Here is a 27,113-nt window from a genome sequence, read left to right on the forward strand (position 1 = left end):
TTAATTGCAGTTTTAATCACTGTTAAACGATAGAATATCAATTTAAATTTATAAAATATTTTGAATGTTTTTCTACAATTTTCATATATATTGTACTCTGGGATGTAACTGAAATCAAAGTGTATATTATTCTTGATTACAAATATTTGCACTGCAAAAATGATAAACAAAAGAAATAGTATTTAGACAAGTGCTGTAGTGCAATCTGTCACGAAAGTGCAACTTACAAACGTAGATTTTTTTTTTACATAACTGCACTCAAAAACAAAATAGGAAAACAATGTAAAACTTCAGAGCCTAAAGTCCACATTGTCTTAGCAATTGGCTGAACAAGAATTAGGACTAAGAAGTTTGTTTATATGTACAAGAGATAATGCTGCCCTCTTCTTATTTACAATGTCCCCAGAAAATGAGAACAGGCATTTGCACGGCACTTTTGTAGCCAGCATTGCAAGGCATTTACATGCCAGATATACTAAACATTCATATGCCCCTTCATGTTTTGGCCACCATTCCAGAGGACCTGCCTTCCATGCTGATGATGCTTGTTTTAAAAAAAAGCATTAATTAAATTTGTGATTGAACTCCTTGGGGGTAGAATTGTATGTCCCCTGCTCTGTGGTACCCGCATTCTGCCACATATTTCATGTTATAGCAGTCTCAGATGAGGACCCAGCTGATGTTCATTTTAAAAACACTTTCACTGCAGATTTCACAAAACGCAAAGAAGGCACCAATGTCAGATTTCTAAACATAGCTACAGCACTGAACTCAAGGGTTAAGAATCTGTAGTGCCTTCCAAAATCTGAGAGGAACTGGGTGTGGCGCATGCTTTCAGAAGAGCAAGACTCTGATGCAGAAAACTACAGAACCCAAACCACCAAAAAGAAAATCAGCCTTCTGTTGGTAGCATCTGACACAGATGAAAACGAACAAGTCTCAGTCCGCACTGCTTTGGATTGTTGTCGAGCAGAACCCATAATCAGCATGGATGCACGCAGGATTGCCAGACATCTTGGTTTTGACTGGAACGCTCGGTCAAAAAGGGACCCCGGCGGCTCTGGCCCTGCCCCGAGCACTGACTCTGCGCTTCCATTGGCTAGAAACTGCAGCCAATGGGAGCTACAAGAGTGGTGCTTGCGGACGAGAGCAGCGCGCAGAGCCTCCTGGCCCCCTGACCCAGAAGTTGGACCTGTTGGCTACTTTCAGAGTGCAGTGCAGAGCCAGGACAGGCAGGGAGCCTGCCTTAGCCTCGCTGCGTCACTGACCAAGAGCCGAGATAAGCCCACTCCCCAACCCAGAGCCCCAACCCTCTGCCCCAGCCCTGAGGCCCCCCCAAACCCAGAGCGTCCTCCTGCACCCCAAACTCCTGATTCCCAGCCCCACCCCAGAGCCTGCACCCACAGCTGAGGCCCCCCCAAACCCAGAGCGCCCCCCTGCACCACAACCCCCTGCCCCAGCCCAGAGCCCCCTGCCACACCCTGAACCCCTCATCCATGGCCCCACCCAAAAGGCCACACCCCCAGCCAGAGCCCTCACCCCCTCTTATACCCCAACCCCCTGCCTCAACCCGCAGCCCCCTCCCGCACTCTCAATCCCTCGCCCCACCCCCCACCATGGAGCCACCTCCCACACCCCAACCCCCTGCCCCAGCCCAGTGAAAGTGAGTGAGGGTGGGGCAGACCAAGCCACCGAAAGAAGGGGAACGTAGAAAGCGTGGAACGGAGCCTCAGGGAAGGGGTAGAGCTAGGATGTTTGGTTTTGTGCCATTAGAAAGTTGGCAACTCTAGACGCACGTCCCCTGGAATGGTGGTTGAAGCATGAAGGAACATATAAATCTTTAGCGCATCTGGCATGTAAATATCTTGTGATGCTGGCTACAACAGTGCCATGAGAACACCTGTTCTCACTTTCAGGTGACATTGTAAACAAGAAGCCGGCAGCATTATCTCCTGCAAATGTAAACAAACTTGTTTGTCTGGGCGACTGGCTGAACAAGAAGTAGGACTGAGTGACTTGCAGGCTCTAAAATTTTATATACATGGTTTTATTTTTGAATGCAGTTTTTCTGTACAAAATTCTACATTTGTAAGTTCAACTTCCATGATAGAGATTGCAGTACAGTACTTGCATTAGGTGAATTGAAAAATACTATTTCTTTTTTTTTTTTTTTTTACAGTGCAAATACTTGTAATCAAAAATAAATATAAAGTACACTTTATATTCTCTGTTGTAATTGAAATCAATAGATTTGAAAATGTAGAAAACATCCAAAAATATTTAAATGGTATTCTATTATTGTTTAACAGTGCGATTAATCATGATTAATTTTTTTAATCGCTTGACAGTCCTAACAGAAACCCTAATATTAGTAAGACAGCTTGATGACCAATGGAAATATCTACAGCATATTTACCATACTTTAGTTGAAAAGTTGAATTCTGATTATCCAAAATTGAATGATTTGTTTTGCCACCCAGAGTTTGTATTAAATACTTCTTATAAAATTATAAAATTCAGTTTAAAAAAATCAAGTCAATGAAATATTCCAAACACTGCATGAACGGACTTTACCTGAAATCATCCAGCGTTTCCTGTATCATATTTTGAATGAAATGAATTTGAACTGATGTCAAAGGTGCATTTGGTCTATTACTTCCAATGGTGTCAACTATTTTTTCAGATAATGAACTGGCAACTCCCGCAGTGACAGAGGAAGTTATCTTTGGACCTAAAGAAGAAAAATGAAGAGTCTTAGAGTGAATCTGGAGGAGAGTAAGAGAAAACTTCAGTTACTCCACAAAGCATCTGTCTTAAGAGATGGATCACAAACTTAATGAGTCAACAATGTAATACTGTTTCAACAAAAAGCTAACATCATTCTGGGATGTATTAGCAGGAGTGTTGTAAGCAAGACACGAGAAGTAGTTCTACTCTACTCAACACTGATAAGGCCTCAACTGGAGTACTGTGTCCAGTTCTGGGCATCACACTTCGGGAAAGATGTGGATAAACAGGAGGAAGTCCAGAGGAGGGCAACAGAAATGAGTAAAGGTCTAGAAAACATGACCTTCGAGGAAAAACTGGAAAAAAAAAAACGCCCTGTGTTTGTTTAGTCTGGAGAAGACTCAGGGGGGGACATGATAACAGTCTTCAAGTACATATAAGGTTGTTATAAAGAGGAGGGTGCTGAATTGTTCTCCTTATCCACTGAGGACAGGACAAGAAGCAATGCTCTTAAACTACAAGAAGAGAGATTTAAGTTAGACATTAGGAAAACTTCTTAACTGTCAAGGTAGTTAAGTACAAGAACAAATTACTTAGGGAGGTTGTGAAATCTCCATCACTGAAGGTTATTAAGAACAGCTTAGACAAAACAACCAACTGGAGTGGTCCAGATAATACTTAGTCCTGCCTCTGAGCAGGGTACTGGATTAGATAACATACGTACGGGGGTCCTTCTATGATTCTATGTTGTTGAATATTTTACTCATAAGATTAAGTGACTTGAGAGCCTAAGGGCCAGATCTACAAAGGTACTAATGATATGGCTAGGTGCTTAGTGGGATTTACAAAAGCACTTGAAATACAGGTCTTATTCAGGTGCTTTAGAAAAATCCCACTAACCACCTACCTGCATCTTTAACTACCTCAACACCTTTGTAGATCTGGCCTTTAGGCTCCCAAGTCATTTGGGAGTGTTTACACAGACAGTTTGCTGCAAGCTGAGGTGTAAGTCTGCCGCAGACTAAAAGCTCCCTCATGCACTTTCAGCTACACGACTTTGAAATGGGAGTAGATCAGAATGCATGAGGGATTTCTTTAAGTGCATGGCAGCAAGGTCCACACAGACAGGTTGTTCGGCAGGTTATAGTTACACCCAAGCTTGCTGCAAACTAAGTGTTCATGTAGACAAGCCCTTAGATGCTTTTGATTATTTTATCACACATCTAAGCAGCTCAAGTTATACTTAGTACACTATAAACAAAAAAATTCCTCACAGTTACTTGCCCTTTTATTCAGTTTTAATGCTAAAGTAACTTCTGTGACAGTTTTCACATCAGGTATCATAACACACAATAACCACTTGTAAAATCAGACAACTTCCACACACTTACTTGCTGAGGTAGTACCATTTACTGGTGAATCGGACATCAAGAGTGCCTGAATATTCTTCCCTAGCCTCTCATTTGCTTCTGGAGTCTTGATTACAGTGGGCAAAAGTGGAGTATTTGAATTTCCAGACTCAGCATTCGATGAGCTCAATTTTGAAAGCTTGTAAGTCAAATTAAAAACAGCAATAATTGTAACACTTCAGTTGTACTTAAATGACAGTTTACATTTTAAGATCTACATTGCCTCATGTATTTGTGTTTGGAAAGCTGGAACAAATAGTTCTGGCTAGAAAACAAGGGTTCCATTTCCCCCCAAATTTTGAGATTTTGGAATTTGCTTTTGTTCTGTTTCAAAACAAAACAGACCTTTTGACATTTTTCACAGAAATGAGAGCACCAATCCCAGAATACCCATTAGCCTAGCAGCTAGGGAACCCCCTGGGATGTAGGAGACCTGCTCCAAATCAGAAGTGCCCTAAACATCAGGTTACACAGATAGGAACATTTCAGAGAGGACTAACAAAGTTTCTGGGGAGAAAAATTGGTTTGCTGAGTTGGCATTTTTTAATGAAAGTGTTTAGACAAAAAATTTCCAACAAACTCTAGTGACTAATGAAAACTAAAATTTAAATACAAATATTTACAGCATATCCTTGAAGCTGACCTCAAAAAAAAAACAAAAAAAACCCCAACAACTTAGCTTTGCATTAATATTAGAACGGTAAAACCCAGTATCTACTTACTATTGTTGAAGGAAACAGACACACTATTCATGACTAATACAGTATTTTCCTCTCAGCAGAAAAAATATGGCAGATGAATTATTCTCTTAGAAAGAGAAGAGCACTATCTCCTCTAGCCAGTAGCGAAGCCATATGTTCTGGGAATGGTGCTACAGGTCCCACATGAGCCACAATTGCAGAAAAACAGGGAGTTGGCAATACAAGAAAAGCCAAGAGAGGCTTCAGACTCAACAGTGCCCTGGCCACACAGTTCTTGGGCTTACATGTTTATTCCCTTTCTGGGATAGTGCCAAGACTTCTGGACCTGAAGACCTCTCAGGTTTTTTTACCTTTGCTCACGAGGGCATGCCTGAAACATCCTCAGATAGAGAACCTGCGTGAAACTCAGGAGACTGTGCCCAAAAGTCTTGTGCTGCAACAGACTTTTTCAAAGCTAAAGAAAACCCTGACATCAAGGGAAAACTTGCTGTGGCTTGTTCCAGTGGAAGATGATGATGTTTGGCAGGTGCTGGCTTAGTACCACATCTCTCTTATCTGGGTAGATCCAGGCACTAACAGAGGACCCATAACAACAGATTCTTGAGACACAAAAATCAGCCTCATAACCAACTGATACTCAAAGCTAGCTACAGAAAGAAAAGAACTGGAGTGACGTGGGCCTTTTGTAAATTCAGCTGTAAAGGTTCAGTGCTGCAAGCATGGCTTTCTAGAGAGTTCCTGAATCTCAACAGCAACAGAGGTGGAAGCAGATTTCATAAAGAGGAGTAAGCAGAGACCACCTCAAAAGAAATGACATTTTCCCCTTTCTAATTCCTAAGAGTTTTGTGGAAAATGCTTTCTAAGTCAAGAAGAAATAACTCCCAACTATTCAGAAATTAAAAATATTCTGCATGGTAGTATAATTTGTCTTCATTGGTTTCAATGTATTATAATGCCAAGGACTTTTTAAAAAAGGATGTAAACTCGAATATCATGTTGCTCAAGACCACAATAGACTTCTCAAAAGTGATTCATTGTAAGTCAGACATTTAAAGAGATCAAGAATCAGAATGGTCTAAACTGGAGTAAAACAGAGATACCGTAAAGTTATTGTCACATCTAAGGGTTATTTTGCAGTCCTTTTAGTACACATTAGCTGGAACAATTTTTGGCAAATTCCCCATCAGCAAAAAAAGTATTTATTGCAGGTAAAAGGCAAGAGGCATACACTTAAAAACAAAACAAAAAACTATCATTTATGAGAAGAATTAGCGTAGAGTACCTGTTTCAAGGGTTCTCTAGATTCTTGTTTTCCAATACTTATTTTTGTAGCTTCAGCATCTTGATTTGGATGCTCATCTTCTTCTTTAATAGGAGAGCCCACAAATGCATGTAATGGGCTAGAACGTGTCCCTTGCATGCAAACACCTACTGTGTTTCTTTTTATGGGAAACACAGTGTTGAACTGGGGGAGGAAATCCAAACCAGGAAAGTAGGGCTGCAAAGCCAAACCTGAAAGGGAGAGAGAAAACAAAAGGCTTTTCTGGCTTACACTGAAGTATTCATAAACACATAATCAAACAAGCAAACATGGAGAGAAAACCCACATCCTCCACTACTGATTACCTACAGGAATGCTTTTCTTAAAACAGTTATGATTTGCTGTTACACAGCACACCAAACGTTATACACATTGGGCTCTGACATTTTATACCAGTGCACTTCCACTGATGTTTGACTGCAAGAATGGTTTGGTTTCAATGGACCCATATCAGCATAAAGCTGGCATAATGCCCTGGCTAACCAGGATTCTTCTGTTTTTAACTTTGACGGTAAACAGAAATGCACTGCAAAAGCGCTTACCATCTCCTTTTCCTGGAAGATCTTCATTTGTTTTGTAAATGGCAACATCTACAAAATATTGACAAAAATAAAAAGGTCAATTTAAAACTTGTATAGATTGAATCTGTGTCAGTTTTCTATGTCAACACCGTAGTTTAAAAATAAGCAATTAACTGAACTATGAAACAGGAACAGCTTCTGTATTCTGAACTCCTGCTTCTGCACTGAGACGTGCTAGTACAGACTCTTGCATAGAGCGCTGTACGGATATAAAGTTTGTATCTGCATCCGATCTACAGAAACGGTCCACAGATAAAAAACAGATTTGCGGGGCTCAAGATACAAAATTTGTTCCCGCAGATATCCGCAGATTTATAGGGCTCTACTTGTACAGATGCACGACTTCCAATAGGGTTGCCCACAGGTGCAGAGATCCACATTAGTGCGTGTGCTTACAGGATCATAGCCCAAAGGCGAAAGCAGAGGCACTACTCTGACTTCCCCATCAACATAAGCTCCTAGAAATCAATACAAATAAGCCTCTGATCGTTTGCTTATTAATTTGTCTTCTGGGTATTTGAGCGCCACATTAGTCTATTTCCTACTTTTGTTTCTAATAAGTTTTAAAAATATGTATCATAGGGAAAGAGTCTGAGGTGCGACCAAGATCCCGGGACTTTGGGAAAACTTGGATCTAGACTGTGCACCACAGGCCCATCTCGGACAATAAGTATTCAAAAGACCACAGTGGCAGCGTTTTTATTATCAGAGGGGTAGCCGTGTTAGTCTGGATCTATACAGGCGGCAAAGAGTCCTGTGGCACCTTATAGACTAACACACGTACTGGAGCATAAGCTTTTGTGGGTGAATACCCACTTTGTCGGATGCATGTAGTCACCCACGAAAGCTCATGCTCCAATACGTCTGTTAGTCTAGAAGGTGCCACAGGACTCTTTGCAGCATTTTTATTGACACTCAACACTGATATTTTCTTATAACCAACTCTTGCATTTTTACAAATATGCTCTGATGGAAGTTTGTTATCTGCCTACTTAAAACAAAATCCTAGTTTTCCAAAGTCTGCAAAAAGATAAGATCCTGTGCAATATGTACAAGACTAAACGCATGAGCCTTGTTATAAGGAGAAGTTCTGCACAAAATGATGCCAGACAGAGCACACAGCGAGAATGCATCTGCACTGTATCTAATCTTACAAGTTTCAATATTAACAACTTACCATCTCTGACTGGAGAGAACATGTCACCCAAACTATCTCGTCCCAGATCATCAAAGTTAGTCATATCGGCACTCTTCCCATGATCTGTTTCTTTAGATATAATTACATCCATGCTGCCGCTACGAGGAAAACCTTAAGATAACAACAACATTCAATTACGGATTTACTGATTCATTTAATCAAAAAAAATAAAAGATTCTGCTTGCTTTACAAAATCTCAAACTGAACATCAATCCAAGCAGTTTCCAGAACAAAAGGCAAAACAAAGTTTTCTATACTTTTATTGTACTATCTTATAACAATTCTAATTAGAAAACCAACTCTGATAGCTTTGCCTGTACCTCATTGATGCCTCCAGTCACGCGCGTGAGAGAAAAAATATCAGCTGACTTATTCCTTTTATACAAGGAGTCTTGTTAATGGGGACAAATGCTCAAACTAAGATTTACAGGTAACGCTACAAAATGTATTGTTTATTTGATGGATGCAGTCAGGATAAATGGAAATTAGTAAAAATAAATAAATAAATAAATAAATAAATCCAACACCCCACTCCCCAAAAAGTACAGTACTTTTATAAGCTTGCAGGAGAAAAGTGACCTATCAAAATTATCCAGCAATAAAAGCAGTCTCTGCTTAAATATCCAGCTGTTAAATTTTCAATTTAAAATTATATATAATATATGCATGTATCTTCAAGCTGCTTTCCCCTCCACCTGCCAAGCTCTAAAACTAGTGTTTAGAAAATGAGCAATTAGCGAGGTACCCCTAGGCTTTGTTTGCCAGAAGCTGGGAATGGATGACAGGGGATGGATCACTTGATTACCTGTTCTGTTCATTCCCTCTGGGGCACTTGGGATAGGCCACTGTCGGAAGACAGGATACTGAGCTAGAAAGACCTTTGGTCTGACTGAGTATGGCCAGTCTTATGTCATCTTAAAGCTGCCACATACTGCCCGCGCCCCAAGCACAGCCCCCACATTTCCCATTGGCTGGGAACCGTGGCCAATGGGAGCTGTGGATGGGGCAGCATGCAGTGTCGTCTGACCACGCCTCTGCGTAGTAGCCGGAGGGGGGGGAACATGCTGCTGCTTACAGGAGCTGCTTGAGGTAAGCACTGCCCATAGCTTGCACCCTTCCGCCCTCCAAACCCCTTGGTCCCAACCCAGAGCACCCTCCTGCACCTCATCGCCAGCCCTACCCCAGAGCCCTCACCCCCAGCCAGAGCCTGCACCCCTTCCCGCAACCCCAACACCACAATTTTGTGAGTATTTGTGGCCTGCTATACAATTTCCATACCCAGATGTGGCCCTTGGACCAAAAAGTTTGCCCACCCCTGCCCGAGGTGCACTCCCCATCCCATAAGGGATGCATCTGATGTTATACTGACAGTGGGAGGAAGCTGGATGAATGGGATTCCTGCACAGACTTTAGAGGGGTCCCTCCATCCACTGAGTGAGTCCAATTCATGGTGAGGGACTCATAGGAGCTTGTCTAGACTGTATGTTCAGAATATAAACTGTTTGAGCCATCCTTGAAAGCAGCAAAGGCACAATCTGGTGTAGCGTATTACAAAAAAACATGCTGCCATAAGAACTAACATAGGAAAACAATTTCTTGCTGAAGTCTGGGGACCTACTTGCAGCTTGGAAATGAGGTTTGTTAGAGTTACAAATCTGTCCCTCAGAAGATAAGCTATAGCTGTTATGGAATTCAAAGAAGCCCCTATGAAATCTATTTGCTAACCCAGAGTCAAGGTGGACTTCTCAATACTGAGTTGAAATCTTAATCTGTGGAAGACAGACATCATTAGATGGATGGCAGACACACTGAGTTTTGTTGTATGACTGTCCCTTCAGCAACCAACCAAAGTAAGCGAAAACTATTATTCCCAGATAACGCAAATGAGCAGCTACCACTGCTAATATGTTTGAGGACACTCTTGAGGCAGAGGAAAAAAATCAAAAGGGAGTACTTCATACTGCAAGAGACTGGCTGACTAGAAAGCGAAGAAGCCTCCTATCAAAGGGGTGAACTGTGATATGGAAGTACACATCCTGATGACTGAGGGCCAAGAATCAATTCCCAGAATCTGACAATGGAATTATAGCTGAAAGAGTCACCATCCTGAATTTTTGTGATTTCATAAAGGTGTTTAGGAGTGCCAGAGCTAATATTGGTTTCCATCCTCTGTTCTTTTATGGGACCAGAAAAAAAAAAACTTGGAATTCAAACCCTTCCCTCTGTGCTTGGCTGAAACTGCTTCTATGGCCCCTATACATAGGGGAGAGTTGACTTCCTGACTCAGCAGGTGCTTGTGAGAAGGGTCCCTGAAAAGGGATGGGGAAGGTGGGGACGGAGGTGAATTGACTGTTGTAACGCAGTGTTGTGGCTTCCAAAACCCACTTGCTGGATATGATTAGTTCCCAGGCTGGTTGGAAATGGAAGCGTCAGTTTTCAAAGAGAGGGAGGCAGATAGGATGGTGCAGCTGAAGATTCCTATTGTAGGGATATTCCGTGCCCTTGACCAAATCATCATCAACATTGATGTTTGGAGAAAGAGGACTGCTAGGTGGTGATGGTTGCAGCAAGAGTCACAGTGCGTAGTCTCTTCTTTTGATAGCTGGGTTTCTTTTAGGTGGTTCAGTGGATCTATGGGAGAAATAGTATTGAATCAGATGAGCTCTCTATGCCCTGTACAATCGCCTACATTTTCTCTTACTTACTGAGCAAGGCCTTGGAATCTTTTCAAGTGCGAAGAGGTTCATCTGAGGACTCAGAAAAGAGGTTAAGCTCCTAGAAAGGAAGATTCGCTACAGTATTTTGGACCTCCCTAGAAAAGTGAAACAGTTGTAGCCAGATATTCTATGCATAGCAACTACAGTAGAGATGGAATGAGCCACTGTGCTGGCTGCATCTCGGGAAGCTTGCAGAGAGGTTCTTGCCAAGAGCTGGCCCTTGGTGATGACAGCTTTGAACTGATTACAATGTTCTGCTGGGTGGTGATCAATACAATTGTTGAATTTATCCTAATTGATGTAGTTGTATTTTACCATCAGGGCTTGGTAATTAACAGGCTGGAATTATAGAGTCACTGTTAAGTAGCTCGAGTCCAAATAGGTCAAGACGCTTTTGTTCCTTGACACAGTGTATCAACTTCATCTGATGATGTGTGTTATGCTCATTGACAGCTTCCACAACCAAAGAATTCAGTGGAGGGTGAGTCAATGAATAGAAATTCTGATTTTTTTCACCAGTATGCAATTTTTTTGTCCTCCCATTTGCAAGCAGGCATGCAGTGGCTGGACTTTGCCAGATGGTTTTGCTAGGATCCAGTTTTGCTTCATTCACTGGTAGAGCCTTTCAGCCAAAAGTTGAAGTCAAAAAAACCTTACGTTGGGACTCCTGGACCTCTTCTGGCAGAATCTATAACGATTCAGAAATACATTTAACCAATTCCTAAAACTGCTTAAAATACTCAGCAAGAGAAGGTGGAAGTGGCATTATGGGCTTGTTTGAGGAGGCTGATGAAATATTAGTTTGTGATGTCACCTCCTTGTCTGCTCTGAGGCTGTTAAGGAGGGAGTGATGAGAGGGCAGAGTGTCTCCCTTAACAATCCCCATGGGAGGAACTGGGAGGCTTCAAGAACTGCTGATAGCAGATAGCCCAGAGGTTCCAGTATGGCCACTGAAGTTGACCATAAGGCAAAGGAGGGAGGATACAACGCTGGTCATGCAGGTAAAGACGGGCATAAGGTTATCTGCCCTCAGATTTCCTGGCAGGATAGAAAGATGGAAGAATGTCTCTTCTAGAAAAGTCATGGAATCCCCATACAGAGATTTGGGAGTCTGAGGAACCATCCTTGATTTAGTCCAAAGGTGGAGTGGACAACCGAAGCAAATGCAACTGCCTGTCTGCTGCGATCTGTACTGGAGATCTATGAGATACCGGTGAAAGATATGGTCTTGGAGACCAAGTGGATTTTGGTGTGGACAAGCACCTGGAACCCATTAACAAGAGGGATTATGGCTTGTCTGATATGACCAAGTCTCTAGAATACCTAAATTCTTGCAGTACCAAGTGTAAATGAGCCAAAAATAAATAAAGACTGTGCAGAAATCAGTGTCAGTACCAAGAGAACTACCTGCTTCTGTGATCCCAGCTTGGAAGATGGGGCAGGTACCAATGGCACTGACAGTTGACACACATTCCTGTTAGATGACTCCGGTACCAAGGATGAAGATAGCCTCTCTTCTATGGATACCAACATCTTGGATACTCATAACCAGCACCGACTTCTGTGAAGTAGAGTGTTTGGAGCCTCTGCTAGGTCTATCATGCTTTAATAGTACCTGGATTGGTTTCAGTACCAAGGTATGACTGGTACCATGGTGTTCTGAAGAACTGGAAGTCTTCAAAGAGCTTCAAGTACCAGAGTAGTTTGGAGCCTTTATGAAACTCCTTTTGTGTCCTGAGGTCTCTGGAGCACAGTCTCCGAGATGACCAGACTCTTTTCGATGAGTCTCTCTACTAGGAGAACTAGAACTTCTTTTCTTAGGAGCCTGGGAGTACCTTCTGTAGTCTTTTCTGTCAAGGATTGACCAAGAAATGAAGGTCAACAGGGCAGCAGTAAAGAATACTCAGATGTCAATGTACAAAGGGATTTCCTGGGCCTGAGGCTGGTCACAAAGCCTATTCCCATCGTTAGGAGCTGAAACTTGATTTAATCTGTTATTTCTCAATCTGTTGTTAAAAGATGTGCAGAACTTGCACTCTGCAGATTATGCGAGTATCTCCTAAACAGTGGATTCACCAACCGTGTCTGTCACTAATCAGGATGGATTCCCAGCAGAAGATGGTTTTAATCATGGGGATCCCAGAACACCCCAGCAAAAAAACCCAAAACAAAACCAAACCTCACCCTGCCCCCAAAGCTCTCCGGGTGGGGGGAGGAAATATTATACCAAAACCCCCTGTAAAATAACTAACATATGAAATAAACTGAAATATACTAAAACTAACTGGTTAAAACAAAAACAGTAATGCTAAGCTAGAGAATAAGCAAGATGCAGGCACACTAGATGCTCCATCTCAGGCCAAGGGGAATTAAGAAGGAACAGAGGGCAGCTTGCCCGGGTAAACCTCTCTATATCCTTGGACCACAGCACAAGGAGGACGAGAGCACAGTGCAGGCTGAATAGACACTCCTAACAAAAATTTCCAATCAAAGGCACATGGGTGCATGTGCATCTGAAGGAAATGCCCATAGGGACACCACATGAAGGAGGAGACATTTACAATTTTGATCCTATCTCTGTTCTGTCCTGGCTGAAGTTGCCATTGCAAATCATCTCTGGTTTTGATTTTTTTGGAGAGGGGTGGGCTGCTAACTTTAAGACTTGGATCAAAAGAAAACACATCCTCAGTGGAATGGGAAACCCATTTTTGGGAAATGGGTTTACAGGCTGAATTAGGAATGTCCTGAGTTTCTGAATTCCATACCTCTGTTCCACTAATTATGAGTGCCTAGAGCTGGTCCACCCTGTACACTGAATGAGGCAGGGTCCTGTGGAAAAAATAGTATGTGATCATGTAAATAAAGACTGCATCCTAATACATACACACAAGGGGGCAAATTAAGGTTGCATTGAAACCTTAATTCTGGCATTTCCGAACTTCTGAGTACTTGACTCTGCACTTTTTTTTCCTGTGTGTAACTGCAGTCAGGGTGGATAAAAACCAATGATTTAAAAAAATTTTTTTTTAAATCTGATTTTTTTATTTAAATCTGATTTTTTTTTAATTAAAATACATTATAGTTCAAAGATATCTCATCATGGAATAGGGACTATAAATTCTAATTCTATAGTATGAGACAATATATTCATGTAATGTTTTAAGAAAAGTTTTGTAAATGAGTTCCAATAGTTCATGGATTAGGGACCCAATTTTATGGGGCTCCAGGGGCTTCTGTATAGATTATTTAGGTTAATCTTTCTATCTACCCAATGGGACTCAGTGCTCAGTCTAGAAGATACCATCAGAGAGGCTTAGTTTTGCAGTTCTCAAACTATGGATTCGTGTCTCCAGAGATAACATGCTTGTTAACAGCAAAAATATTTTTAAATAAATCAATAAATAATATATAGAGGTGAGAAATAACAGACCTCAACCCTATTGTCCCTCTGCAAATTTGTGTACACAGAGTCAATCCCTTACCTCTCTCTAAAAGTGCAAAGTTTCAAAAAGTTCAAGGAACAGAAGATTGCTGGGGGGCGGAATAGATCTGGACAAGGAGAAGAAGTCTGGAGATAAATGTGAGAAGGGAGGGACAGGCAGTAGAAACAAAAGGGAAACTGTCTGAGCAGCATATTCCAGAAGTCTTGAGGTCTTTCTGACTGTAGCCTTCATTGATTTGAGATCTACCATACCATTCTCTCACTAGAAGGGAAAACCTATAATGGCAACCGGCTGTAAGAGAGACCCAGTTTGGGAATATTTGAATGAAATTCCTCTATCTGTGGGTAAGACAGCATATGTGCAAAATGCCAACAGTGCAACAAAGAAATCCAAGGCCTGGTGCACGAATGAAACAACATCATGAGAAGTGTTCCTTCTCAGGAGGCAGCTATGTTGAAAATGATGAAAGGAACATGTCTGAACATACAGGATCTTCAGGTTGGTAACCTTTCTTATTTCATACTTCTTTCTTAAGGACTGCCTGTCTTCCTTCTGGACTATTCTTGAATTTTCATGTTTGAGCAAAAAAATATAGTTGTTACTCCATGGTACCATCATTTTAGATGCAGTTGTAATAAAAAAAAAAAAATCTGAAATGGACATATCTTCCTTTTACAATTTCACCTTTAAAATAGTACTGAGTGTTACTGAACGCAATGGAGTAATACTAAATGAGCAGTATGGTAATAATAATTAAATAACTGCATTGACTTGTTTTATTTAGGAGAATGCATCCTCAACATACAGGATTCTGAAGACTATCCATGTTCAAGATCACCATCGTTTTCTATAGTTTCAGAGTTATCTGCCAGTGATAGTGTTTCAGTCACATCACATACGTCACACAGCCACAGTATATCACCTGTAGCGAAAAGGGAAAAAAAAAAAAAAAATCTCCATCATCCAGAAACCAATCCCTCTCTAAAAATAAAAATTTGTGATAAGAACCAGCAGATTACAAAAAGAGGTAACTGATGAAAAAATTGCCCATTTTTTTAATGCAACAAACCGTCCTTGCTGTATGACTGAGAACCCACACTTCATTAACATGGTTCATTCATTAAGACCAGGATACAGTCCACCCAACAGAGCAGATGTCGCAGGTAAATTGCTGGATAAAGTGTCTGAAAGAGAAATTGAGCAGTGTGCAAAAGGCCTAGAGGGTGAAATTGTTAACCTGAGTCTTGATGGGTGGAGCAATGTCCACAATGATCCTGTTGTAAGTGCTTGTTTGACAAAAGAAGAAGGGAATGTTTTCCTTACAGAAGACATTCTGTTAGCTAAAACAAACTGTGAAAAAAAATTCATATGTCTAGTATGCAGCTTGGTCACAGACAATGCTGCAAATGTATCCAAGATGAGAAGAAATTTAGAGGAGTCCCAAGCTAATAACATACGGTTTCAGTGCTCATTTGATGCACCTCCCAGCCAAAGACTTCAGTGTTCCAGAAATAAAGGCTAATGTTGTTGAAATTAAAAAATACTTCTGTAACAACCACTTTGCAGCAGCTGCTTTGAAAAGAGTGGAAGGAACCAAGCTAACTCTCCCACAAGATGTGTGACGGAACTCAGTAGTGAACTGTTTTGAGCACTATATCAAGAACTGCCCTAATCTGTTTGCGAACAAAATGGTGAAAAAATAGATGGCTCTGTCACAGCCAAAGTTCTCAACACTGGGTTTAAGAGAAATGCTGGACACATGCTTAGTATCCTGAAGCCTATTTCTGTAGCCTTGAACAAAATACAGGGAAATAGCTGTTTTATTGCTGATACTGTTGAAATCTGGAAGGAACTGAGTGAGATTTTAAAAAGAGAAATATGCAATGACAGAGTTAAATTGCAAGCATTAAAAAAAAAAAAAAAAAAAAAGCCCGAATGTGACAAGCACTATCTCCAGCTCATTTTCTTGCAAATATTCTCAATACTCGGTACCAGGGTCAAACTTTAACTGCTGAAGAAGAGGAGATGGCTATGACATGGACATCCAGCAATCATCCCTCCACAATGCCAACTATAATAAGCTTCAGAGCTAAGGGTGAACCTTCAAGAAATATATGTTTGCTGATGTTTTAAAGAAAGTCACACCAGTGAACTTTGGAAGTCACCTAAACACTTGGATTCAGAGACTGTTGAAGTGATAATCTCACTTTTAACAACAATAGCTTCTTCTCCCGGTGTAGAAAGAATATTTTCTTCCTTCAGACTAATTCATTCCAAATTGAGAAATCATTTGGGACCTGAAAAAGCAGGAAAGCTTGTTTTTCTTTTCCAGATTATGAACAAACAGGAAAATGAAGATGAAGAGACGACTGAGTTAGCTGCAGAAGCCAATATTTTAAGTTTCTCATGTTGACCTGACTGACACAGTCAATTTTTTTTTAAATATTTAATTTAACTATTTTAGTTAAAAACAATTTTAACAAAAACAAACCTGATTTTAAAAAACTTGAATGTTTAACTAAATTCAAACATTCATATGCTTGTTTTGTTAAAATATTATATGTTTGCTGTTGAAGAAAAAAAAATCCAGAATACATAACGTTGTAGTTTTAGTTAAATTAAACAATTTAAATGTCTGTCTGGTGATGTCCTCCTCCTAATACAGCATGGCAAGAAAATCCTCCATATATTAATGATTAAACTGTTGAATTGGAGATAATTCACCTCCCAGTGACTTCATAAACATCTGCCTCAATTACCTTTGGTAAATGAAATAACCAATCATTCATGTTCTGATATAGCTGTAAAATTAATCTGAAAAGTTTTCAAAATAAATCACTTAAAAAATGTAAAGGGTGTACCGTCTAAAAATGAAACCTACCTCTATCTCTGAGTTGTGAAGAATATGTATTAAGGTTATAACAACCAACAAGAATGCACTTTTATGTAGAAATCTATGATTAAATTGAGTCTTCCTGACTAGTAATTTAAATAAAATCCACCCCGTAAGGCCGTCATACCTTATGACTGGAGAATTGCTAAATATATTACATCTATTTTTAAGAAAAGAAAAAAAAAGTCCTGTTAGTTTGACATCAACTGTATGTAAAGTCTTAGAACAAATTCTGAAAGAGAGTAACTAAAGACAGAGGTAAACGATAATTGGGATAAAATACAACATGGTTTTATAAAAAGTAGATCGTGCCAGGCCAACCTGATCTCTCTCTCTCTGAGAGGATAAGATTTTCTAGACAAAGGAAATACAGTAAATCTAATCTACCTGAATTTCAGTAAAGCACTTGATGCAGTTCCATATGGGAAATTATTAATTAAAATTAGAAAAGATGGAGATTAATATGACAACTGAAAGGTGAACATAAGAATGGCCATACTGGGTCAGCCCAGTATCCTGTCTACCGACAGTGGCCAATGGCAGGTGCCACAGAGGGAGTGAGCCTAACAGGTAATGATCAGTGATCTCTCTCCTGCCATCCAATTCCACCCTCTGACAAACAGAGGCTAGGGACACCATTCCTTACCCATCCTGGCGAATGGTCATTAATGCACTTAACCTCCATGAATTTATCCAGTTCTCTTTTAAACCCTGTTATAGTCCTAGCCTTCACAACCTCCTCAGGCAAGGAGTTCCACAGGTTGACTGTGTGAAGAAGAATTTCCTTTTGTTTTAAACCTGCTGCCCATTAATTTCATTTGGTGGCCCCTGGTTCTTATATTATGGGAACAAGTAAATAACTTTTCCTTATTCACTTTCTCCACACCACTCATGATTTTATAAACCTCTATCATAGCCCCCCCTTAGTCTCCTCTTTTCCAAGCTGAAAAGTCCTAGCCTCTTTAAGCTCTCCTCATATGGGACCCATTCCAAACCCTTAACTATTTTAGTTGTCCTTTTCTGAACCTTTTCTAATGCCAGTATATCTTTTTTGAGATGAGGGGACCACATCTGTACGCAGTATTCAAGATGTGGGCATACCATGGATTTATATAAGGGCAATAAGATATTCTCCGTCTTATTCTCTAACCCTTTTTTAATGATTCCTAACATCCAGTTTGCTTTTTTGACTGCCACTGCACACTGCGTGGATGTCTTCAGAGAACTATCCACAATGACTCCAAGATCTTTCTCCTGATTAGTTGTAGCTAAATTAGCCCCCATCATATTGTCTGTATAGTTGGGATTATTTTTTCCAATGTGCATTACTTTACATTAATCCACATTAAATTTCATTTGCCATTTTGTTGCTCAATCACTTAGTTTTGTGAGATCTTTTTGAAGTTCTTCACAGTCTGCTTTGGTCTTAACTATCTTGAGCAGTTTAGTATCCTCTGCAAACTTTGCCACCTCACCATTTACCCCATTCTCCAGATCATTTATGAATAAATTGAATAGGATTGATCCTAGGACTGACCCTTGAGGAACACCACTAATTACCCCTCTCCATTCGTAAAATTTACCATTTATTCCCACCCTTTGTTCGCTGTTTTTTAACCAGTTCTCAGTCCATGAAAGGAAGGATCTTCCCTCTTATCCCATGACAATTTAATTTACGTAAGAGCCTTTGGTGAGGGACCTTGTCAAAGGCTTTCTGGAAATCTAAGTACACTGTGTCCACTGGATCCCCCTTGTCTACATGTTTGTTGACCGCTTCAAAGAACTCTAATAGATTAGGAAGACATGATTTCCCTTTACAGAAACCACGTTGACTTTTGCGCAACAATTTTATTTTATTCTTTACTATGGTTTCAATTAATTTGCCCGGTACTGACATTAGACTTACCGGTCTGTAATTGCCAGGATCACCTCTAGAGCCCTTTTTAAATATTGGCATTAAATTAGCTATCTTCCAGTCACTGGGTACAGAAGCTGATTTAAAAAGGACAGGTTACAAACCATAGCTAATAGTTCCGCAATTTCACATTTGAGTTCTTTCAGAACTTTTGGGTGAATGTCATCTGGTCCCAGTGACTTGTTACTGTTAAATTTCTCAATTAATTCCAAAACCTCCTCTAGTGACACTTCAATCTGTGACAATTCCTCAGGATTTGTCACCTACAAAAGACAGCTCAGATTTGGGAATATCCCTAACATCCTCAGCCATGAAGACCGAAGCAAAGAATTAATTTAGTTTCTCTGCAATGACTTTATCATCTTTAAGTGCTCCTTTTGTATCTCGATCGTCCAGTGGCCCTGTCATAAATATAAGGGGAAGGGTAAACCCCTTTGAAATTCCTCCTGGCCAGGGGAAAGCTCCTCTCACCTGTAAAGGGTTAAGAAGCTAAAGGTAACCTCGCTGGCACCTGACCAAAATGACCAATGAGGAGACAAGATACTTTCAAAAGCTGGGAGGAGGGAGAGAAACAAAGGGTCTGTGTCTGTCTGTATGCTGCTTTTGCCAGGGACAGAACAGGAATGGAGTCTTAGAACTTTTAGTAAGTAATCTAGCTAGGTATGTGTTAGATTATGATTTCTTTAAATGGCTGAGAAAAGAATTGTGCTGAATAGAATAACTATTTCTGTCTGTGTATCTTTTTTGTAACTTAAGGTTTTGCCTAGAGGGGTTCTCTATGTTTTTGAATCTAATTACCCTGTAAGATATCTACCATCCTGATTTTACAGGGGGGATTTCTTTATTTCTATTTACTTCTATTTTTTTATTAAAAGTCTTCCTGTAAAAAACTGAATGCTTTTTCATTGTTCTCAGATCCAAGGGTTTGGGTCTGTGGTCACCTATGCAAATTGGTGAGGCTTTTTATCCAACATTTCCCAGGAAAGGGGGGGTGCAAGTGTTGGGAGGATTGTTCATTGTTCTTAAGATCCAAGGGTCTGGGTCTGTAGTCACCTAGGCAAATTGGTGAGGCTTTTTACCAAACCTTGTCCAGGAAGTGGGGTGCAGGGTTTTGGGAAGTATTTTGGGGGGAAAGACGCGTCCAAACAGCTCTTCCCCAGTAACCAGTATTAGTTTGGTGGTGGTAGCGGCCAGTCCAAGGACAACGGGGGGGAATATTTTGTACCTTGGGGAAGTTTTGACCTAAGCTGGTAAAGATAAGCTTAGAGGTTTTTTTTTTTTCTTTTCTTCCTAAAAGTAAATAGGGGGTGTGTGTTCTACCCATTTGCTTTTTCTTTGGGCTGGGTAAGCAGGTTTCCAAGTAGTTTGGAGGTTTTTTGCTTTAAGTTGGGCCCAGAACAGAGACAAGGGAATTGTCTTTTTCTGTAGGCTGACAATCACTATCAGAGAATAGGTATTCTATTCCAGCACAGCAAAATTTTACAGCCAAGTTTTGTTTGTTTATTTCTAAACCTCGGGTGTAAAGTTAGTTAAAAACAGAGAGGTTAGAATGACCAAATCCTCAGCTCGACTACAGCTGGAATTAGCCAAATTTCAGGCTGAGGAAAGACAAAGGGAACATGAAAGACAGATAGAACTCATGCGGCTGAAGAAGGAACAAGAAAGGGAGGCAGAACAACACCAAGCGGCTGCTCACAGGAGAGCTATGGAAGCGAGGGACAAAGAACTGGAGGAGAAGGAAAAAGAGAGGAAGTATGTGGAGGAGATGGAGAAGATAAAGGCTCAGCAGAATATCCCAACAAACCCTAGTAATCCTTCTCCAAGTACCACTTCCCATCCCAGAAAGTTCCCCACCTACAAGGCAGGCGATGATACTGAGGCCTTCCTAGAAAACTTCGAAAGGGCCTGCCTTGGGTACAACATCTCTACTGACCAATACATGGTAGAGCTGAGGCCGCAGCTCAGTGGACCCTTAGCTGAGGTGGCAGCTGAAATGCCTAAAGAACACATGAACAAGTATGAACTGTTTAAATCCAAGGCGAGAGTCAGAATGGGGATAACACCCGAGCAGTCTCGTCGGAGGTTCAGAGCCCTAAGGTGGAAACCAGACATGTCATTTACCCGACATGCCTACCACATTGTGAAACATTGGGATGCCTGGATATCAGGAGCAAGTGTTGAATCTCCAGTAAATTTGCCCTTCCTAATGCAAATGGAACAATTCTTAGAGGGTGTTCCTGAGGAAATAGAAAGATACATCCTAGATGGGAAACCCAAAACTGTAATCGAGGCAGGAGAGATTGGAGCCAGATGGGTGGAGGTGGCAGAGAAGAAGAAAACTGGTCGCAGTTGGAGCGGAGACCAGAAGGGACCACCCCAGACCACACCCTATTACCGGGGGCCGCCCAAGGCCCCACCTACCTCCCAAAGAACCCTCCAGACCCCTTATCGTCCCACCACCCCGTTCTCCAGCAACCCTCCTCGCCCCAGTGACCCGTCAGCTGGACGATGTTTTAAATGTAACGAGCTGGGGCATGTAAAGGCCAACTGCCCCAAGAACCCCAACAGATTACAGTTCATTGCACCGGAATCACACCAGAGGTCCACAGGCCCAGATACTTCCCAGATACCCTTGGAGCGGAGGGAAACTGTGAGTGTGGGCGGGAAGAAGGTCACCGCGTGGAGGGACACCGGAGCACAAGTGTCAGCTATCCATGCTTCCTTAGTGGACCCCAATTTAATCAACCCAGAGATCCAAGTGACGATTCAACCCTTCAAGTCCAACTCTTTCAATTTGCCTACAGCCAAGTTGCCTGTCCAGTACAAGGGCTGGTCAGGAATGTGGACTTTTGCAGTCTATGATGATTATCCCATCCCCATGCTGTTGGGGGAAGACTTGGCCAATCATGTGAAGCAGGCCAAGAGGGTGGGAACGGTCACCCGCAGCCAGGCTAAACAAGCCGTGAGGCCTAGCTCTGTTCCGGAAACTGCTATCAGGACCCAGTCAGAGGTGATGGACCTGGACCTTAGGCCAATGTCTGCAACAGCAGTAGTGGATCCAGTCCCAGAGACCCAGATGGAACCAGTCCCAGAACCGGAACCAACCGAACAACCAACACCAGACCCTGTGTCAGCACTGAATCCAGTACTTGCAACCTCAACACCAGAGGGCCCCACTGAACCTGAACTGGCAGCAGCCGATAACCCTACACAAGAGGCTCAGCCGGAGCCTGAATCCCAACATAGTGCACCAGCGGAGAGCGGTTCACAGTCAACAGAAACAGCTCCATCCCCTATATTGCTTCCAGAGGGACCAAGCCTAGGTCCACAATCCAATGAGGGACTGATGTCTCCAGCATCAAGGGAACAGTTCCAGACCGAACAGGAAGCAGATGAAAGCCTCCAGAGAGCTTGGACAGCGGCACGGAGCAACCCACCGCCTCTCAGCTCTTCTAATCGATCCAGGTTTGTTGTAGAAAGAGGACTTTTATACAAGGAAACTCTTTCTGGTGGACACCAGGAAGACTGGCATCCTCAGAGACAGTTGGTAGTTCCAACTAAATACCGGGCCAAGCTCTTGAGCTTAGCCCACGATCACCCTAGTGGCCATGCTGGGGTGAACAGGACCAAAGACCGTTTGGGGGGGTCATTCCACTGGGAGGGAATGGGCAAGGATGTTTCTACCTATGTCCAGTCTTGTGAGGTGTGCCAAAGAGTGGGAAAACCCCAAGACCAGGTCAAAGCCCCTCTACAACCACTCCCCATCATTGAAGTTCCATTTCAGCGAGTAGCTGTGGATATTCTGGGTCCTTTTCCAAAAAAGACAGCCAGAGGAAAGCAGTACATACTGACTTTCATGGATTTTGCCACCCGATGGCCGGAAGCAGTAGCTCTAAGCAACACCAGGGCTAAAAGTGTATGCCAGGCACTAGCAGACATTTTTGCCAGGGTAGGTTGGCCCTCCGACATCCTCACAGATGCAGGGACTAATTTCCTGGCAGGAACTATGAAAAACCTTTGGGAAGCTCATGGGGTAAATCACTTGGTTGCCACTCCTTACCACCATCAAACAAATGGCATGGTGGAGAAGTTTAATGGAACTTTGGGGGCCATGATACGTAAATTCGTAAATGAGCACTCCAATGATTGGGACCTAGTGTTGCAGCAGTTGCTCTTTGCCTACAGAGCTGTACCACATCCCAGTTTAGGGTTTTCCCCATTTGAACTTGTATATGGCCGTGAGGTTAAGGGGCCATTGCAGTTGGTGAAGCAGCAATGGGAGGGATTTACACCTTCTCCAGGAACTAACATTCTGGACTTTGTAACCAACCTACAAAACACCCTCCGAACCTCTTTAGCCCTTGCTAAAGAAAACTTACAGGATGCTCAAAAAGAGCAAAAAGCCTGGTATGATAAACATGCCAGAGAGCGTTCCTTCAAAGTAGGAGACCAGGTCATGGTCTTAAGGCCGCTCCAGGCCCATAAAATGGAAGCATCGTGGGAAGGGCCATTCACGGTCCAGGAGCGCCTGGGAGCTGTTAATTATCTCATAGCATTCCCCACCTCCAACCGAAAGCCTAAGGTGTACCATATTAATTCTCTAAAGCCCTTTTATTCCAGAGAATTAAAGGTTTATCAGTTTACAGCCCAGGGAGAAGATGATGCTGAGTGGCCTGAAGGTGTCTACTACGAAGGGAAATGTGCTGGTGGTGTGGAAGAGGTGAACCTCTCCATGACCCTTGGGCGTATGCAGCGACAGCAGATCCAGGAGCTGTGCACTAGCTACGCGCCAACGTTCTCAGCCACCCCAGGACTGACTGAACGGGCATACCACTCCATTGACACAGGTAATGCTCACCCAATTAGGGTCCAACCTTACCGGGTGTCTCCTCAAGCTAAAACTGCTATAGAACGGGAGATCCAGGATATGTTACAGATGGGTGTAATCCGCCCCTCTGAAAGTGCATGGGCATCTTCAGTGGTTCTAGTTCCCAAACCAGATGGGGAAATACATTTTTGCGTGGACTACCGTAAGCTAAATGCTGTAACTCGCCCAGACAACTATCCAATGCCACGCACAGATGAACTATTAGAGAAACTGGGACGGGCCCAGTTCATCTCTACCTTGGACTTAACCAAGGGGTACTGGCAGGTACCGCTAGATGAATCTGCCAAGGAAAGGTCAGCCTTCATCACGCATCTCGGGCTGTATGAATTTAATGTACTCCCTTTCGGGCTGCGAAATGCACCCGCCACTTTCCAAAGACTTGTAGATGGTCTCCTAGCGGGATTAGGAGAATATGCAGTCGCCTACCTTGACGACGTGGCCATATTTTCGGATTCCTGGGCAGACCACCTGGAACATCTACAAAAAGTCCTTGAGCGCATAAGGGAGGCAGGACTAACTGTTAAGGCTAAGAAGTGTCAAATAGGCCTAAACAGAGTGACTTACCTTGGACACCAGGTGGGTCAAGGAACTATCAGCCCCCTACAGGCCAAAGTGGATGCTATCCAAAAGTGGCCTGTCCCAAAGTCAAAGAAACAGGTTCAATCCTTCTTAGGCTTGGCCGGTTATTACAGACGATTTGTACCGCACTACAGCCAAATCGCTGCCCCACTGACAGACCTAACCAAAAAGAAACAGCCAAATGCTGTTCAGTGGACCGGAAAGTGTCAGAAGGCCTTTAACAAGCTTAAAGCGACACTCATGTCTGACCCTGTACTAAGGGCCCCAGACTTTGACAAACCGTTCCTAGTAACCACAGATGCATCCGAGCGTGGTGTGGGAGCAGTTTTAATGCAAAAAGGACCTGATCAAGAATTCCACCCTGTAGTGTTTCTCAGCAAAAAACTGTCTGAGAGGGAAAGCAACTGGTCAGTCACTGAAAAAGAATGTTATGCCATTGTCTACGCTCTGGAAAAGCTACGCCCATATGTTTGGGGACGGCGTTTCCACCTGCAAACCGACCATGCTGCACTGAAGTGGCTTCACACCGTCAAAGAAACTAACAAAAAACTTCTTCGGTGGAGTTTAGCTCTCCAAGATTTTGATTTCGACATCCAACACATCTCAGGAGCTTCTAACAAAGTGGCTGATGCACTCTCCCGTGAAAGTTTCCCAGAATCAACTGGTTAAAATCGTCCTTAAGATGTGGAAAATATTGTTAGTCTTTATGTACTTGGTAGTATATTTAGAGATGCATGTGTCTTATTAACTCTGTTTTTCCTAGAGCTCCAGGAAGAAATCCCAGCCAGTGTTTCACCCTAGCTGAGATTTGGGGGGCGTGTCATAAATATAAGGGGAAGGGTAAACCCCTTTGAAATTCCTCCTGGCCAGGGGAAAGCTCCTCTCACCTGTAAAGGGTTAAGAAGCTAAAGGTAACCTCGCTGGCACCTGACCAAAATGACCAATGAGGAGACAAGATACTTTCAAAAGCTGGGAGGAGGGAGAGAAACAAAGGGTCTGTGTCTGTCTGTATGCTGCTTTTGCCAGGGACAGAACAGGAATGGAGTCTTAGAACTTTTAGTAAGTAATCTAGCTAGGTATGTGTTAGATTATGATTTCTTTAAATGGCTGAGAAAAGAATTGTGCTGAATAGAATAACTATTTCTGTCTGTGTATCTTTTTTGTAACTTAAGGTTTTGCCTAGAGGGGTTCTCTATGTTTTTGAATCTAATTACCCTGTAAGATATCTACCATCCTGATTTTACAGGGGGGATTTCTTTATTTCTATTTACTTCTATTTTTTTATTAAAAGTCTTCCTGTAAAAAACTGAATGCTTTTTCATTGTTCTCAGATCCAAGGGTTTGGGTCTGTGGTCACCTATGCAAATTGGTGAGGCTTTTTATCCAACATTTCCCAGGAAAGGGGGGGTGCAAGTGTTGGGAGGATTGTTCATTGTTCTTAAGATCCAAGGGTCTGGGTCTGTAGTCACCTAGGCAAATTGGTGAGGCTTTTTACCAAACCTTGTCCAGGAAGTGGGGTGCAGGGTTTTGGGAAGTATTTTGGGGGGAAAGACGCGTCCAAACAGCTCTTCCCCAGTAACCAGTATTAGTTTGGTGGTGGTAGCGGCCAGTCCAAGGACAACGGGGGGGAATATTTTGTACCTTGGGGAAGTTTTGACCTAAGCTGGTAAAGATAAGCTTAGGGGTTTTTTTCATGCAGGTCCCCACATCTGTACCCTAGAGTTCAGAGTGGGAGAGGAACCTTGACAGGCCCCACTGGTTGTTTAACAGGCTTCCTGCTTCTGATGTACTTAAAAACATTTTGTGATTACCTTTTGAGTTTTTGGCTAGCTGTTCTTCAAACTCCTTTTTGGCTTTTCTTATTACATTTTTACATTTAAATTTGGCAGTGTTTATTTACCTTTACCTTTCTATTTACCTCACTAGGATTTGACTTCCACTTTTTAAAAGATGCCTTTAAAAGGTGGATAAGGAACTGGTTAAAGAGGAGACTATAGCCGGTCATACTGAAAGGTGAACTGTCAGGCTGCAGGGCAGTTACTAGTGGAGTACAAAGATCAATTTTGGGACCAGTCTTATTTAACATTTTCATTAGTGACCTCGGCACAAAACATGGAAATGTGCTAATAAAATTTGCGGATGACACAAAGTTGGGAGGTATTGCCAATACGGAGGAGGACCGGAATATCATACAAGAAGATTTGGAGGACCTTGAAAACTGGAGTAACAGAAATGGGATGATATTTAATAGTCATGACCTTGCACTTAGAGACTAACAACAAGAATTTCTGCTATAAGCTGGGGATGTATCAGTTAGAAGCGACAGAGGAAGAGAAAGATACAGGTGTATTGACCACAGGGTGACTATGAGCCGTCAATGTGATGCAGCTATGATAAAGGCCAACGTAACCATAGGATGCATCAGGTGAGATATTTTCAGTAGACTCTGGGAAGTGTTATTACTATTATACAAAGCACTGATGAGACCTCATCTGGAATACTGAGTGCAATTCTGGTCTCCTGTGTTTAAGAAAGATGAATTCAAACTAAAACAAATGCAGAGAAGGACTACTAGGATGATCAGAGGAATGGAGAACCTACCTTATGAGAGGAGACTCAAGGAGCTTGGGTTGTTTAGCCTAACCAAATGAAGGCTGAGGAGAAATAGGATTGCTCTCTATAAATAGATCAGAGGAACAAATATGAAGGTGGCAGAGGAGTTATTTAAATTAAGGGCCATT

At 42.1% G+C, this 27,113-nt stretch overlaps 1 protein-coding gene across 4 annotated transcripts in view; it reads right to left on the bottom strand.

Moving 5' to 3' along the window:
• NEDD1 (NEDD1 gamma-tubulin ring complex targeting factor) overlaps positions 1–27,113 on the bottom strand; it is a 65,828-nt gene that overhangs the window by 10,806 nt on the left and 27,909 nt on the right. For all 4 annotated transcript variants that reach the window (XM_077831948.1, XM_077831977.1, XM_077831958.1 and 1 more), the window contains 5 exons: positions 7,917–8,048; positions 6,701–6,748; positions 6,120–6,349; positions 4,119–4,275; positions 2,575–2,731 (listed from right to left, as the gene is read on the bottom strand). In XM_077831948.1, coding sequence (XP_077688074.1) covers positions 2,575–2,731; positions 4,119–4,275; positions 6,120–6,349; positions 6,701–6,748; positions 7,917–8,048 — 724 coding nt within the window. The remainder of the gene's footprint in view (positions 1–2,574; positions 2,732–4,118; positions 4,276–6,119; positions 6,350–6,700; positions 6,749–7,916; positions 8,049–27,113) is intronic.

This window comes from Eretmochelys imbricata, chromosome 1 (genome assembly GCF_965152235.1).
Source record: "Eretmochelys imbricata isolate rEreImb1 chromosome 1, rEreImb1.hap1, whole genome shotgun sequence".
NCBI lineage: Eukaryota > Metazoa > Chordata > Testudines > Cheloniidae > Eretmochelys > Eretmochelys imbricata.